Below are 13,759 nucleotides of genomic sequence, written 5' to 3'. Positions count from 1 at the left end.
ACAAGAGAACGCCAAAACGCGAACAGCCAAAAGGCCCTAAAGAAGGCTGCCTCTGGTGTAGACCACCAATCAGTTTCAAAGTCAATGCATTTCAGACAATGCATTAACTAACAGAGCACGTTTTTGTTTTCATGTTCACCATAAATGTGTGGTTAATGCAGGCTTGATTCCTTGCAAAAGGTTTTCCGTTTGGTGTTTTAACATCTTAACACCTGATTTATTCTTAGGTTTTTTCGGTAAAGTCACGTAGGTAAAAAATTAAAATTAATAAAAGTACCTACGTGACTTTACCGAAAAAAATTAAGAATATGAATACTTGCAGTCACGAAAGCTTCAAATCTAGAATTAAAACCTCCTGGTTTACTCAGAAAGTGTAAAACCTACTCTTATACTTTGATACTGCCAAGAAAGGTCCCATGTTGTTGTTGTTGTTATTGGGCTGTTTACATTGTTGACGCGTGACGTCACACCCAGCCGGGCCCCGCCCCCTCTCGGTGATCCCGCGCGCTGATTGGCCGTCGACCTTCAAACTGGAGGCGCGTGCCCAACGGTCACCGCGCGCGCGCTCCCCCAACCTCCACTCACGGCGTGGACCGACTCACGGTCACCTGCACGGCAACCACTAACAACTACCACTAACTACTATTACTAACTACTACTACTATCACTACCAACTACTAACAACTACTACACTCACGGTCACCTGCACAGTAACCACTAACAACTATTACTAACTACTACTATCACTACTTACTACTAACAACTACTACACTCACGGTCACCTGCACAGTAACCACTAACAATTATTACTAACTACTATTACTAACTACCACTACTAACAACTACTACACTCACGGTCACCTTGCACAGTAACCACTAACAACTACCACTAACTACTATTACTAACTACCACGAACAACTACTACACACACGGTCACCTTGCACAGTAACCACTAACAACTACCACTAACTACTATCACTACTACTACTAACAACTACACCTACTACACACACGGTCACCTGCACAGTAACCACTAACTACTACTACCACTACTAACTACCAACTACTAACTACCACTACTACTAACACACGTTTCACCTGCTCCACTACCTACACACACGTGTACACTGCCGTGTACACAACACACACTTCAAGGGAAGCTCACTCACATCGCCATTCTCAGCCTCTCACAACCACGTGGAAGTGAAAGTGGTGAGTGAGAGAGAAACCCCGACAGAGATCATCTACGACTTCTCTACGACTGCTACTACTCATCACAAGGCGCGTATGCAAGTCGTGTACACGCAGAGATGTGTGTGTGTGTGCATAGCTAGCAACCCGTAAGGTTTACTCCGTATTCTTGCACAGGGAAATTGACTTTTCAGGTGCAGCCGTTTCAAGAAGGCAAAAAAACAACTTTTCTTTGTCTATTTGTGTTTATCCCTTGTGATCAATAAGGTCTGAATTGGTATTGTAATGAGGTAGGGCACTGATAAGGGGTTGGCAGGTGTGTGAGTGTGTGGCGGTGGAGGTGAAATAAGAGTTGAGCTTTCTTATGTCGATTTCGTCTCAACGCGATTGTTAAGTCGGTGTGATTATTGTTATCGTTGTTATTATACTGGTAGGAACCACCTGGTTCCACCAGCCCACAGGGGATTATTGTGTCCGTCCGTCCGTCGTGCAAGGAGGGGCTAGGTTGAGAGGGGCTGGGTGGGGAAGGTGGGAGGGGTGGGGATGGTGGGGTGGGACTGGGTTGGGAGGGAGCTGGTAGGAACGTTGGGTTGTTCGGTCAATGGCCAGGGTCAACGGCGGCGTGGTGTATTCCGCAAATATGCCCGACTGTGAGGGCGGGCACAAGCCGGCGTGAGTAGGTTAAACGTTGATTTTTATAAGGGCATCACGGGGTGACCAGCCCCTCCCCACCCAGCCCCACCCCTCCCAGCCCCTTCCCACCCAGCCCCACCCCTCCCAGCCCCTCCCCACCCAGCCCCACCCCTCCCAGCCCCTCCCCACCCAGCCCCTCCCTCCCTGCACGACGGACACAATAATCCCCTGTGGGCTGGTGTAACCAGGAGGTTCCTACTAGTATAACATCTGTAGCTCAGTGGAGCCTTACCTGGTAAAATATAAAAAAAATGTGTGTGCGATTTGCACTCGCATCGTGGGTGTTGTATTGTTTGTTGGAAGGTTCTGACCCGCATCTATTGGACAACTGTGAATAAGAGCTTTGCAGCTCATGGGATTCCTCCAGGATGAATACTCCGATTCCAATTATTCTGTCATAATCAGAGGCGTGTGCGCCGACTCGCTATCTCGTCCGAGGGCAACATAAACTCCCGAATAAACAATACACAAACATACTCTTACGTCCAGTATTTGACTTTAATTAACCACCCATAACCATATCACCCGCAAATCTACGTGCAATACGTAGTTTTTTTTTACTTCTTTCGGCACCGTGCGTGCGTAGCCAACCGTGCTAATCAGATGTGCCCGGGGGGGATACAAAAAGCAATCAAATAACGTCACCAAATCTGGGAAGCTGAAGGCATCGTTGAGTGTAGATGGCTGCTTGGATCGGCTTCCCCCATGCATGCCCAGTTGTCACAGAGCTGCTACGCAGCTGGCTATTTAGGGGCCATCCTTTTAGTACGTACGCACGGAGGGGGGAGAGGGGGTTAACCCAAATGCGTTCAGGTTTCAGTTTCATTTATTTGGTATAGCCCTGTGAGCCATTCGGCTCTTGAATCGGGTGCAACCGCAACAAACAAAAACATGAACAAGAAAAGATCTTAAAGTGACTATGTGACTGCGCAACAGAAAAATTCAGGAAAAAACTGCAAAGTCTTCCAGAAAAAATAAGCACCGTACACCAACGCTGTGCAAAAATCCCAGTGGGATGCAAGTCAAACAACAACAACCACAAGACAACTTAGATTAAAGCGTTTGGGGGGTTTACTGACAATGTACGCATAGGAAATGGGGGTGGGGGAGGTGAAGCCTCGACAATAATCTGTCTACATTGGCCCTCAAATGAGTTAGATAGTCCGGCGGTGGACTGTCTGTTTGCTTGAACACGTTAATATCATGAATCCTCGATAATTTCTTGCGTGGATTAAATATCGTCCGTTCTATAGGATTCGGGGGGGGGGGTGCGTCAAGCGAACGTACGCAGGTGGTGGGGGGGGGTAAAAAGTCCGCATGCATACAGGGAGGGGGGTAGGGGTCAAGTTTTGACAGCTTTTTTTCGTGCCTACTCAATGGATGGCCCCTTAAGGGGCAGCAGAGAGAGCAGTTGCAGCATTGTACCGGGGCTGCAAGTCGCGTGTGGTGGGGTAAACGGCGGGCGCTCCCACCTCTTGCAAGACATCTGGCCAGCGTGGAAGATTAGACCAAACACCCCCTACAGTGGGGCTGTTCACAACTCCCTCTAGCGGCAGCCGTACCACCGGCAGTGGCACGAGCAAATTGCAGGGCCGCACGTTTACCCTTCCTATAACCCTCTGCTCCGACCCCACAGCATGGAGTGCATGGACGAGTTTGACCCCGAGGTGCCGCTGCGCGTCACCTACTGCCACACGCTGAGCCAAGAGGAGTTTGAGGAGCAGGCCTCGGTGCACACGAGCGCCGCGCTCGCCGAGCTGAGCCGCACGCTGGCGCAGCAACCGCAGCTGCACGCGCGCACGCTCAGGCGCCGGCGGCAGGAGCAGGCCGAGGAGGCGGGCGTCTTTTCGTTCATCAAGGTGGTGGCACGGCCCGGACGGAGTGCATTCACCCGCTCGTGGCGGAGGGTCGAGTACACCGCGGTTCTAATTCCAGCGGACGGCCCTAGTCGTTACTGCGGTAGCGTTAACCATGAAGACGCTGCGCCCCGTCCGCTTCCCTCACAGTGGACGTTAGAGAACCCGTGACGCCATTCGGAAGAGTCGGCCATTGTGTGCCGGCGTCACAGTCCACGTTTGCCAGAGTTGAAAAATGACACTGCAAGTTACAAACATTAGGATTACGTGTAACAATCATCGCAACATACTGCAAAACCTTGGTATTTTAAAGCCACGCAGTGTTATTTGTGAACGTGTTGAGTTTTTATATTATTTGTGCTTTTGCACCACTGCCAATGCAGTATCAACAAATAACTTGTGTTGGACAAAAATCACTTGAAGAGGGATCGCAGAGTTATTTCTGTGATCTGTAATATCTACTTCTGTGGGCCACTTTCTAACACGGAGGGTAGCACTGCTCTGTGCGGAGTTCCGAATGGAATCTTTGTTTTCATGATGCACCATCAACAGCAAAATCATGGGGAAAATGTGGTGCAATAACTAAAAAAAACTAATTATTTTGTGAATTTAAACACCAGACGAAGGTAACATTTTCTTTATCTTAAATGGTGTACGGGCAACCCTTTGCAAATTATCGTATCCTTTAACCCTGTGCGACCAAATCATCGGGGATTTTAAAAAATGGGGGAATTTGTACAGCGTTAACATTTGCGCTTGCTTTTTTCATCTTTAAATTCTCAGGCCAAGTTCTACTTGCTGGTTCAAGGGGAGAACAACGAATGCAGTACCGTGGGCAACGAGGAGCTGCAGAGGGAGATCGAGGCCCTTCGCGAGAAGATGAACCGAGCCTTCGAGCACGCGCAAGGTGGGCCCTCGCGCACAGTGGGCATGTCAGTCCACTGCTGGGGGGTTATTTGACCATACCTCACCACGCGTCGGTTGATGAAGGTGGGCAGAATATGCACTGGAACGTATAAGTGCCTTACAACAATGTTTTCTTGTTGGCTGCTGTACTGTTCACTAAGTAGGCCCAGCAGCAACCTTTTACGTAAGTGGTCGCTCCATCCATGCGCTGTCCAGGTTTATGGCCTGCTTAGCTTCTGAGATCGGTCGAGGTCGGGCGTAATCCGGGTAATGTGGTCATAGGCGGGATGGGGACTCTAAGATGCTGATAAATGTGACAAGCAGGTGGTGAGTACGTAGAGTATTTGAAGTTTTCGTGACTGCAGGGATCCATATTCTTTCGGTAAGGTCACGTAGGTATAAAATAAATTAAATCACGACGTTTAAGGCGCAACACAAGCGTCTGTCATCAGGTGGGACAACCACAGCATGAAACAAATGCTGTAGAGTACGTCGTGTATGTAGAGCATGCATCGACATTATTGGGCTGCTATGAATTTCCCCACGGTACGCCACTTCATTGAGCTATCAATCGTGGCCAGGTCACTTCTTTACAGCGCAGTGGGCCTTACTTGGTAAAATAAAAAAAGTTTAGTCACTGCTGGCCGTGTTTACTGCCAGCATCACAACCTTTGTGGCTATGTGCCTGCGTCACTTGACTTGCAATCAGAAAGTTGCCACTTCACATCCTGGTAGGAGATTGCAAACAGCGGTAGCAGCAGCATCCTTCTGTGTTCGATGAAATACAGTCACTTCTCAATTATCCAGGGTAATAGGGAAGGAAATAGTGGGGTCCTGTATGAAACAAATATAAGGCTATGGCTATAAAATCGCGTTTCTTGTCTACCTACGTGCAATGGCAGTGAAGACGTAGAATGTGTCTTCTGTCTTCGTTGTTTTCGTAAAGTAAAGAGTTCACTTGGCGACGAGTGTGCGGTCACACCTCATATACTTTTTAAGATAGTGTTACTGACGAACGTGTCCATTTTTGTTCTTGTGCACCACTGCTAGTCCAACAGCATCACCAGGAAATTTGTCTAAATATGACCAAAAGGTTTGCCCACTGCCAGCGCCCGACAGCGCATCACATTTGGCATTCCTCTCTCCGTGCCCTTTGGCAGAGGCCAAGGACGGCAGACGAAGATTCTCCAAGCGGCTCGCAGAAAAGCAGACGAACTGCATGCCCCCTCCCACCACAGCCCCTCCCCCCACAGCCCTTCCCCCCTTAGCCCCTCCCCCTACAGCCCCTCCCCCACCGCCTCCAGCCCCTCCCCTACCCAAGGCTCAAGTACCTCTGAGGGAGAGGACCAATCCCATGGCGGTAAGACCACTCAGTCCACTGTGTCCACTGCCTATACACAATAATAATAGATTGCAGTACTTTATCATTTAACTTTTTTGATGGTCTCTCCCACACCGTGTTGATTGTGGGGGCTGGTGACGACTTAACCACAATATTCAATGCGGGTTGGTGAAGCGGCAGCGCTAAAACCAGTTCAAATATCACCCACCGCTGGTGGCCTGAAATCGAACACGGTTTGCCGGTTTCATAGCGGAGTGCGCTAACCACTATGCCACCACTCCACACGCTATCTTTATTAAATGCACACCATTTACCTTGATTTCCGGTAAGACAGCGAGTCTGCCAATTGGTGTCTGGTGAAATCCAAGTACCAGAAATGTGTAATAAAGGACTCTTTCTCAGTGTCGATCTCCGTTGTCCTTTATTTGGGTTCGTATAAATCTCGCTCACACGGCGTCCTCGCTCAGGCCCGCGTCTCCTCCGACGATCACTCCACATCCACCCTGCTGCTCCGTTCTGCAGCCACACTGCTGCTCCGCCCTGCAGCCACACTGCTGCTCCGCCCTGCAGCCACCCTGCTGCTCCGCTCTGCAGCCACCCTGCTTCTCCGCTCTGCAGCTAGCCTTCCACAGCCCGCTAGCCCTCTGCGTCCTGACACCGATGGCTGACGGTGCCGACGTCTCCCAACACGTGGCGATCGCGCCACCCTCCCCGTACTGCCCAGCGTGGCCTCCTCCCGTTTCACTCCGTTTCAACTCCCCGATCCCCTTCCGGTTCTCCCCCTAAATCCTCTCCCCCACGTGACCTTAACTCCTCCCTCTCCTCACGTGACCCAGACTCCGCCCCCCCTCAATCCTTGCTCGCATTACACATGTATCAGTAACTTCATGAATCGTCTAAAATATATTCTTGCGCTCGTGATGCGTGCCGTAAAATTGTGTGGGTAAGAAGAAATAATTTAAGAATTTAGAAAAGTATGCGTTGGTTCGCAGAAATTTGGAAAGGCACAACACAGTAATGCGTTGTGGATGTAATTATGAAGAGGAGGTTGCCATGGGTGGGGCAACCTGTGCAGGGTGGAGGAGGGCAGGTTACTGCCGAGACTGGCAATGGAGTGGCATCCAGAGGCGTTGGGGTGGCAATGAGCAAGGAGAAGACCGGAGCCTGTAAAAGAGTGGTCCTTGTAGGTCAGGTGTTGATTGTGCAAACAGCTGCAAGATCTGGTTGAGGAAGGAAGCTCTGGAGAGATGTTGTGGCATTGGCCGTGATTGTCCTCTTGACCTTGTGAGTCGTGACATTGTGTATTCAATCGTAACATTGGTGTGTGCTTTCCTGCCTTTGCAGAATGCAGTTGCTCAGACCCCAGAGCTGCTGAAGAGCTACGGTCTGACGAGCCTCAACAAAAAACGGTAGATGCTTAATTTTAAACGCATTTAAACGAAGGTCGAAAGTGATTAATGAATTCATACTCCGGCGAGTGAGGAGCAGCTAATAGTGCATGGCGAAAGATGTTTGATTAATTTTTTCACAAACGCGGTTAATCTGCGACCCGGATAATCCGTCGACGATCAAGCTTTAATGGTATTGCTTTTCCCTCTAGCGGCAGCAGTCGGGATGTTGCCGTGGTGTTATGATTAGCACAACAGGACTTGGAATCCAGAGGTCGGCAGTTCAATTCCATATCCCGAGGGAGGGCGTCAGTTGAAACAATGGTGCAGGCTTGTTAAATCCTCCCCCCGCGCCTCCGTCCGACCAGCAGTAACAATTGGGTATGCCAAAGTAGATCGGCAGGTCATGTGTGGAGAGGTTAAGTGTGGGTACTGACACCTCTGGCACAGTGCAGAAAAGCAGACCAGAAACCTTCTCTCTGGGCTCTCTCGGGCTACCTCGAGGCGGGAGACCCTTCCGCCGGCAGTAGTGCGAGCTAGTAATCGTACGGGGGCCGCACCTTTATCTTTCACTTGTTGCTTTCGGCAGCAGTGTAGGGGACACAAAGACGTTGCGCAACGCCGGTGAAAGTCTGGCTGTGTGCGCCGCTGCAAACTGGCAAGACGAGCTGGTGTCGTCTTTAAAGAGCAAGAGGCTGAAGACAACCGGTGCGGTCAGGTGAGTAATCGTAACAATAATAACAATAATTTACTATTTCTATAGAAAAGTCACACTAGAGCTGGGCTGCAATCAAATTGTTCAAGTAATAGATTACTCTACCCGTTAGCAGTGTTATCGCCCGACTAATAGGACAACACAAGCATTTGGGAAATATAAAAAGTGTTGCCTCTGTTCCCACGTGTGCTGCTGGACGAGAGGTGGTGGGCAGAGCGTGGCGAAGTCATCGGCATCATCATCAGCCTTGTTGCGTTGGGCTTGGCTTGTTGGGGGTTCCCTGACTTCAGGAGCCAGGATGTGGGAGTTTCTACCATTTTTAAAGGGGCCCAAATAATCCAGCACAAGATATAATTTTGACTTAATAAACTTAACAGGCTAATCGTCCCAGATCTACATGAAACTTTACTTTTTTGCTAAGCTAGTAATATGGGATTCCAGTGTTGGCTGAATCCCACCAATGGAGATGAACAGTTCCCAGCACGTGTGTGTGCAGGGGCACATGCGCCCATCAACGCTGACTCAAATCCCCCTTTCTTTGGAATTTCCCCCCCCAGGTCTCCCGGTGGCACCCCGGCGGATGCGGCGGTGAAGGGGAGAGACTCCATTCACAATAATATGTCTCCTGCCTCCACGATCAAGGCTGCGCTGATTACCAAGTTCCAAAACGTGTCGTCTCCTGCCAGCTCTGATCGGTCCTGGTACAGTCTCAACGGCAGCTTCCTGTGAGCCAACACCGCACCGGGCAGCGTCAGGGCTTGGGACCTCGGGCTGCCGCGTATTTTTACGCTGCGAGTTGCGTTGAACGGCATGGATATTGCAAAACTAAAAGAGTGCGGCATCCTCACGTGTGTTCTACGGGATGTGTCTCTGATCAGCTCCGTGTTCTTGATTTTACTGTAATGCTGCGCATATTCTTAAAGATGAATTGGACATCTGAACGGATTTTTTTTAGTTTTTTTGTAACTGTTAAATTCTGCCATTACTCTGTGTGTGTCTTTGTTACGTAAAAAGTCGTTTATAGCCGGGGAAAGAAGCCAAAACAGTTAAGTGAGGGAGGAGAGGTAGCCGGGATAAAATAAAAAAAACTGGAGCATGCAAAACGTACGTTAACTTGGCTATAAAGAGGTTTACTTGCCGATTCGTTCGCAGTCACGTGGGCACTGGGTCAATGACCCTCAAGTCAGGAGCAGCTAACAATAGAGTCGGTGCATGAAAAAGGCGAGGATGAATATGGTTATTGCATAACCCAGATAACCCTCCCATGGATTCTCTTTCTTGGGAGACTTGGGTTTGCAGAGGTAATAGAACAAAAAAAAAATCCGAAATTATCACAGTGCACCTTCCTAACATATCACACGAAACAATGCAGTCAATGCAAAAACTATATTTCAAAAGTTACATTTAGAAACGACTAAGTAAATACAAACACTTATAAATTGTAAGAATACCCAAATTAAATGTATTCAAAGTATATTTGTTTTTTTGTTACACTATGAACCGGGCAACCTGAGATCGATTCCCACTCATGGCCAACACCAGTGGCGAATATCTAAACCGGGTCTAGCCCTCCTCTAGATTGGCTCAGCATAAAATGAGTACCTGGTGCTATGTCTAAACATCGCTACTAGGGAGACAAAGGCGTGGTGCTGGTCCACCAACCCCCTCGTATGCCGTGCTAGCCCTCATAGGTTCTGCTACTCGCTAATACCACTTGACCCAACAGTCTGTTAAGGCTATACGGGGTATATATTCTTAGGTTTTTTCGGTAAAGTCACGTAGGTAAAACATTAAAATTAATGAAAGTAAAATAAAAATCACGACGTTTATTTTATTTTACTTTCATTAATTTTAATGTTTTACCTACGTGACTTTACCGAAAAAACCTAAGAATATGAATCCTTGCAGTCACGAAAGCTTCAAATCTATACGGGGTATCTTTGTCTTGTTGTGCTTATGTGTTATTCGAAAGCCTTTTTAGGGGGTGTGCAGGCTGCTGCATGGATCCCGTGCAGGAGTATTTTCTTAATGCCTGCACCACATGGTCACGGCAAATCAAAGACACCAACGTGAAACAAATGCCTTGCCAACACTCATGTTGATGCGTTGACATGTGGCCCCTCTGTATTGTGACCTTGGAAACTCGGGGGGAAGGAGGCTGGGTGCTGGGTTCCAGGTGTCGGGACCAATGGTCCTGATTTGAGTGGGCCATCATACCAAAAAGGTTGAGAACCATTGCTTTTTAACATTTGTTTGAAATCACAGTAAAGTCCATAAAGTGTGTCTGGATGCAAGGTTTGGTAGTAAAGTTTTTTTTATCTTTTTATATTACACTGCTATATATATATGTTTCACCGAGTGCTTCAACTGGCCAGATGGCACTGTGTGGTTCGTGTCCGATACACGATGGTGAAGTTGCGAGTTCAGTGTTTCTCTCGGTCCATCATCATCAAAAAACGTATACCATTTTGTAGTTATCCTTCGGAGGAGAGGCTGGACCCAGCAATAGGAATGTGGAATTTCCGCTGCCGGCTGAAGGCTACCAGCAGATGTTATCACTGCCCTGTGCTCAACTTGCACATGGGTACACTGTATTTTAACACACCCATGTTTACTAACCAGCTTCTGCTTAGTTACATCTCGAGTATGATTTCACATGGCCTCGCATTTTATGCATTGCGAGGGCGTAGTTTCCATATAATTAATTCTTACACTTAAAAATGTGTGTAGGAAATAACGCTGCTTTGTAGCCGTCTAATTATGCATGATGTATTGCAACTAGTGTAGCGTTTAGGCTATCAAACTGCGTGAGACAACGCAGCATTAATTTGTGTAGGAAAAAGTAAAAGCTTTTACAGTCGAAGTATGTGCGACTCTACATCGGCGGTTGGTGGTAATGTAAAATACCCTCGTCTCGTGGTTGTGGTTCTGTCACTGCATAACTCGGGGGATCTTCAGGCTCCTACAAATGAAAGGCACATTCGTAACTTTAACAAAATTAGCCTGGTATCAGATGCTTTTTGTTTTTTTTGGAAGTTAAATGTGAAATGATCAGCTGGGGGTGGGGAACAAGACTGGATAACCAGACAAAAGTACCTTTTTGTATGAAGCTTGCCTGGGTCACATTCGATTTGTGGTCTTAGAACGGCTCGGTTTAACTGGAATATATAAACCCCGTATCGCTACGGACACAATCCTGCTAGTGTACCTAGTCTGTCACAGGCTATATATTGCCGTGGCTGTTGGTGTGTATTGTGTGTGCTCTTTCTGAGAGCCACGTGCTTATTTAGGGTGTACACTCCGGTGGTGACGGTGTCTTCGCGCGTTATATTTTTACATTGTCCATTTTGGCATTTTAAGCAGCAACGAATAACACGTGGAGAGAGTTAAGAGTGTATATTGAACTTCTTTGGCACCGTGCTAATCGGAGGTGCAAAGTGAATTACTTTGTGGACAGACTGTGCTTTCCCACCATAGAAATGCTGAGATTTCCACCACTGGTTCAGGACTATCAATTTACACAAAACACCACCTCCTTTGAACTGGGAGACACTTGAACATTTTTAATGCACAAGGCCAAATGCACAAGGCATGAGTTTGTGAACATTTTTTGTGTGTGGCCAGTGTCATTATTTAGACCAGGGAAGCCCATGCAGCCAAAGCACGTCGCATTCATCGTCGTCACCTTCAACAGACTTAATGCAGTGTTGTCCTCGATGTAACATTTGCGGATATACCGTGTCCTGCATTTAACGGGGGTTTTTTTGGGTTACCACCAAAAACAGAAAAAAATTGAAATCTAAAAATCTCACTCCTGAACCTCATCAAATTAACAGAATCCTCCACGCAGCAGTAAATTGGCCAACTTTTGGTCTTCATAGAAATAACGGGATGGCTAAGAAATCAGGATATACCAGATCCACCACGCCCCTGAATTTCCCCGGTATTGAGGACACTTGGTGTGAAGAACACTATCTTCTTCCCACACTAAGGAGACTTCCGTAACACGAGTAGCACACCCACACGCACAAACATTATCTGGAAACTGGATTTAGAAAATGTGTAAAGTGGGTATGTAAAGCTCAACGTACATGCTTCGAATCACGTGTAAAATATAGTATTTCACACACGATTGAACATGCAATTCATTGAAAATTATGTGAATCCATGCATGCCTAGTGTTGATTCAGGTGCATCTTAAAATAATCACATTTACTTAAAAAACTGAAAGTTATGGTGCCCTACATACTATACATTCCATGCATCTGTTGTGTCGAAGTTTTAAAATATCTGTCACGTGAAATTAAATCTTTGAAGGCTCCTTTCTTCTTGCGTGAGCTTCTTTCACCAAATGTTTAGCGTTTCGCAGTGCGGTCCGGTATGATGTACTTTTCTCCCACGAGGGAAACATAACTCATGTTGGCGTCGGTAAGAAGTGCGTGTGTAAGTCTTACACACTGGACAGACGTCGCAGAAGATGTGGGAGCCCGCCCCACACTTTACCCCACCACACGCGACCAGCCAGTTGACTGGTGAACCCAACTTATACTAGATTTGAAGTTTTCGTGACTGCAAGGATCCATACTCTTTGATTCTTTCGGTAAAGTCACGTAGGTAAAAAAATAATATAAATTAAATTAAATCTCGACGTTTCGGGCGCAACACAAGCGCTAGTCATCAGGTGGGACCACCACAGCTAGAAGCAACTGCTGGAATGGGTAAGAGAGCTGTAGTGAAATAAGACGCAGTGAAACAAGACGCTATATATAGAAATTTATACCGCTGGGCGTATATCGAGGGTTAACTGGCGTGAAAGCAGATGGCATCCATCTCTTGGATGCTCACAATCATTAACACTGCAACAGCTCCCTTCGTTTCTCAGCAAAGTAATAAGTGATTTTTATTGCTAGACATTTCTATATGTGTGTGGCAAACCAGTAACCAGTTGTTTTTTTTACAAGTTAACCAAATGTTTTATTATCGGAGCATGTGTGTTTGCATGTTTTGACACGAGTACGTGTGGTTAATGCAGATTTGATGCCTTGTAAAAGGTATATATTTGAACATCCTTAACTCCTGTTTTATTGCCAGAAATGGGTCAAGCCTATTGCGATATTTTTCATCATTTTGATAGTGGCAACGTCTCATAGATAACACATTCCTGCGGAGGGAGCTGGTAAGAACGTTGGGTTGCTCGGTCAATGGCCAGGGTCAACGGCGGCGTGATGTATTCCGCAAATATGGCCGACTGAGGGCGGGCACAAGCCGGCGTGAGTAGGTTAAACGTTGAGTTTTATAAGGGCACCACGGGGTGACCAGCCCCTCCTCACCCAGCCCCACCCTCCCCACCCAGCCCCACCCTCCACACCCAGCCCCTCCCCACCCTCCCCACCCAGCCCCACCCTCCCTACCCAGCCCCTCCCCACCCTCCCCTCCCCAACCAGCCCTTCCCTCCCCACCCAGCCCCTCCCTGCACGACGGAAACAATAATCCCCTATGGGCTGGTGTAACCAGGAGGTTCCTACCAGTATAACCAAATGTTTTCTTGATGCTGCTGCTTGAATTTGGCAGTGGTGCACAGGTAACATTCATAATAAACACTGCCTTAAAAGCAATATATACATGTTGTGCTATGAAGAGTAATTGCCCGAAATGTCATCTATTATA

At 47.6% G+C, this 13,759-nt stretch overlaps 1 protein-coding gene across 1 annotated transcript; it reads left to right on the top strand.

Moving 5' to 3' along the window:
- The first annotated feature begins 3,522 nt into the window (after positions 1–3,522).
- On the top strand, positions 3,523–9,112 carry LOC144945464 (uncharacterized). The gene is made up of 5 exons (XM_078873982.1): positions 3,523–3,744; positions 4,525–4,648; positions 7,334–7,398; positions 7,967–8,095; positions 8,650–9,112. The coding sequence occupies exons 1-4, from the start codon at positions 3,523–3,525 to the stop codon at positions 8,003–8,005; spliced, it is 450 nt and encodes a 149-aa protein (XP_078730108.1). The 3' UTR covers positions 8,006–8,095; positions 8,650–9,112.
- The last annotated feature ends 4,647 nt before the right edge of the window (positions 9,113–13,759 follow it).

Source organism: Lampetra fluviatilis, chromosome 37, assembly GCF_964198595.1.
Source record: "Lampetra fluviatilis chromosome 37, kcLamFluv1.1, whole genome shotgun sequence".
NCBI lineage: Eukaryota > Metazoa > Chordata > Hyperoartia > Petromyzontiformes > Petromyzontidae > Lampetra > Lampetra fluviatilis.
The sequence above is the reverse complement of the archived record's forward strand: the minus strand, read 5'-3'. Positions and strand labels throughout refer to the sequence as shown.

Excerpts from the sequence above, each read along its gene's own strand:
- LOC144945464 (XM_078873982.1), top strand. The coding sequence starts at position 3,523 with ATGGAGTGCATGGACGAGTTTGACCCCGAGGTGCCGCTGCGCGTCACC. Across the intron at positions 4,649-7,333 it reads AGCCTTCGAGCACGCGCAAG|AATGCAGTTGCTCAGACCCC; the intron begins GTGGGCCCTCGC and ends CTGCCTTTGCAG. Across the intron at positions 7,399-7,966 it reads ACGAGCCTCAACAAAAAACG|CAGTGTAGGGGACACAAAGA; the intron begins GTAGATGCTTAA and ends TGCTTTCGGCAG.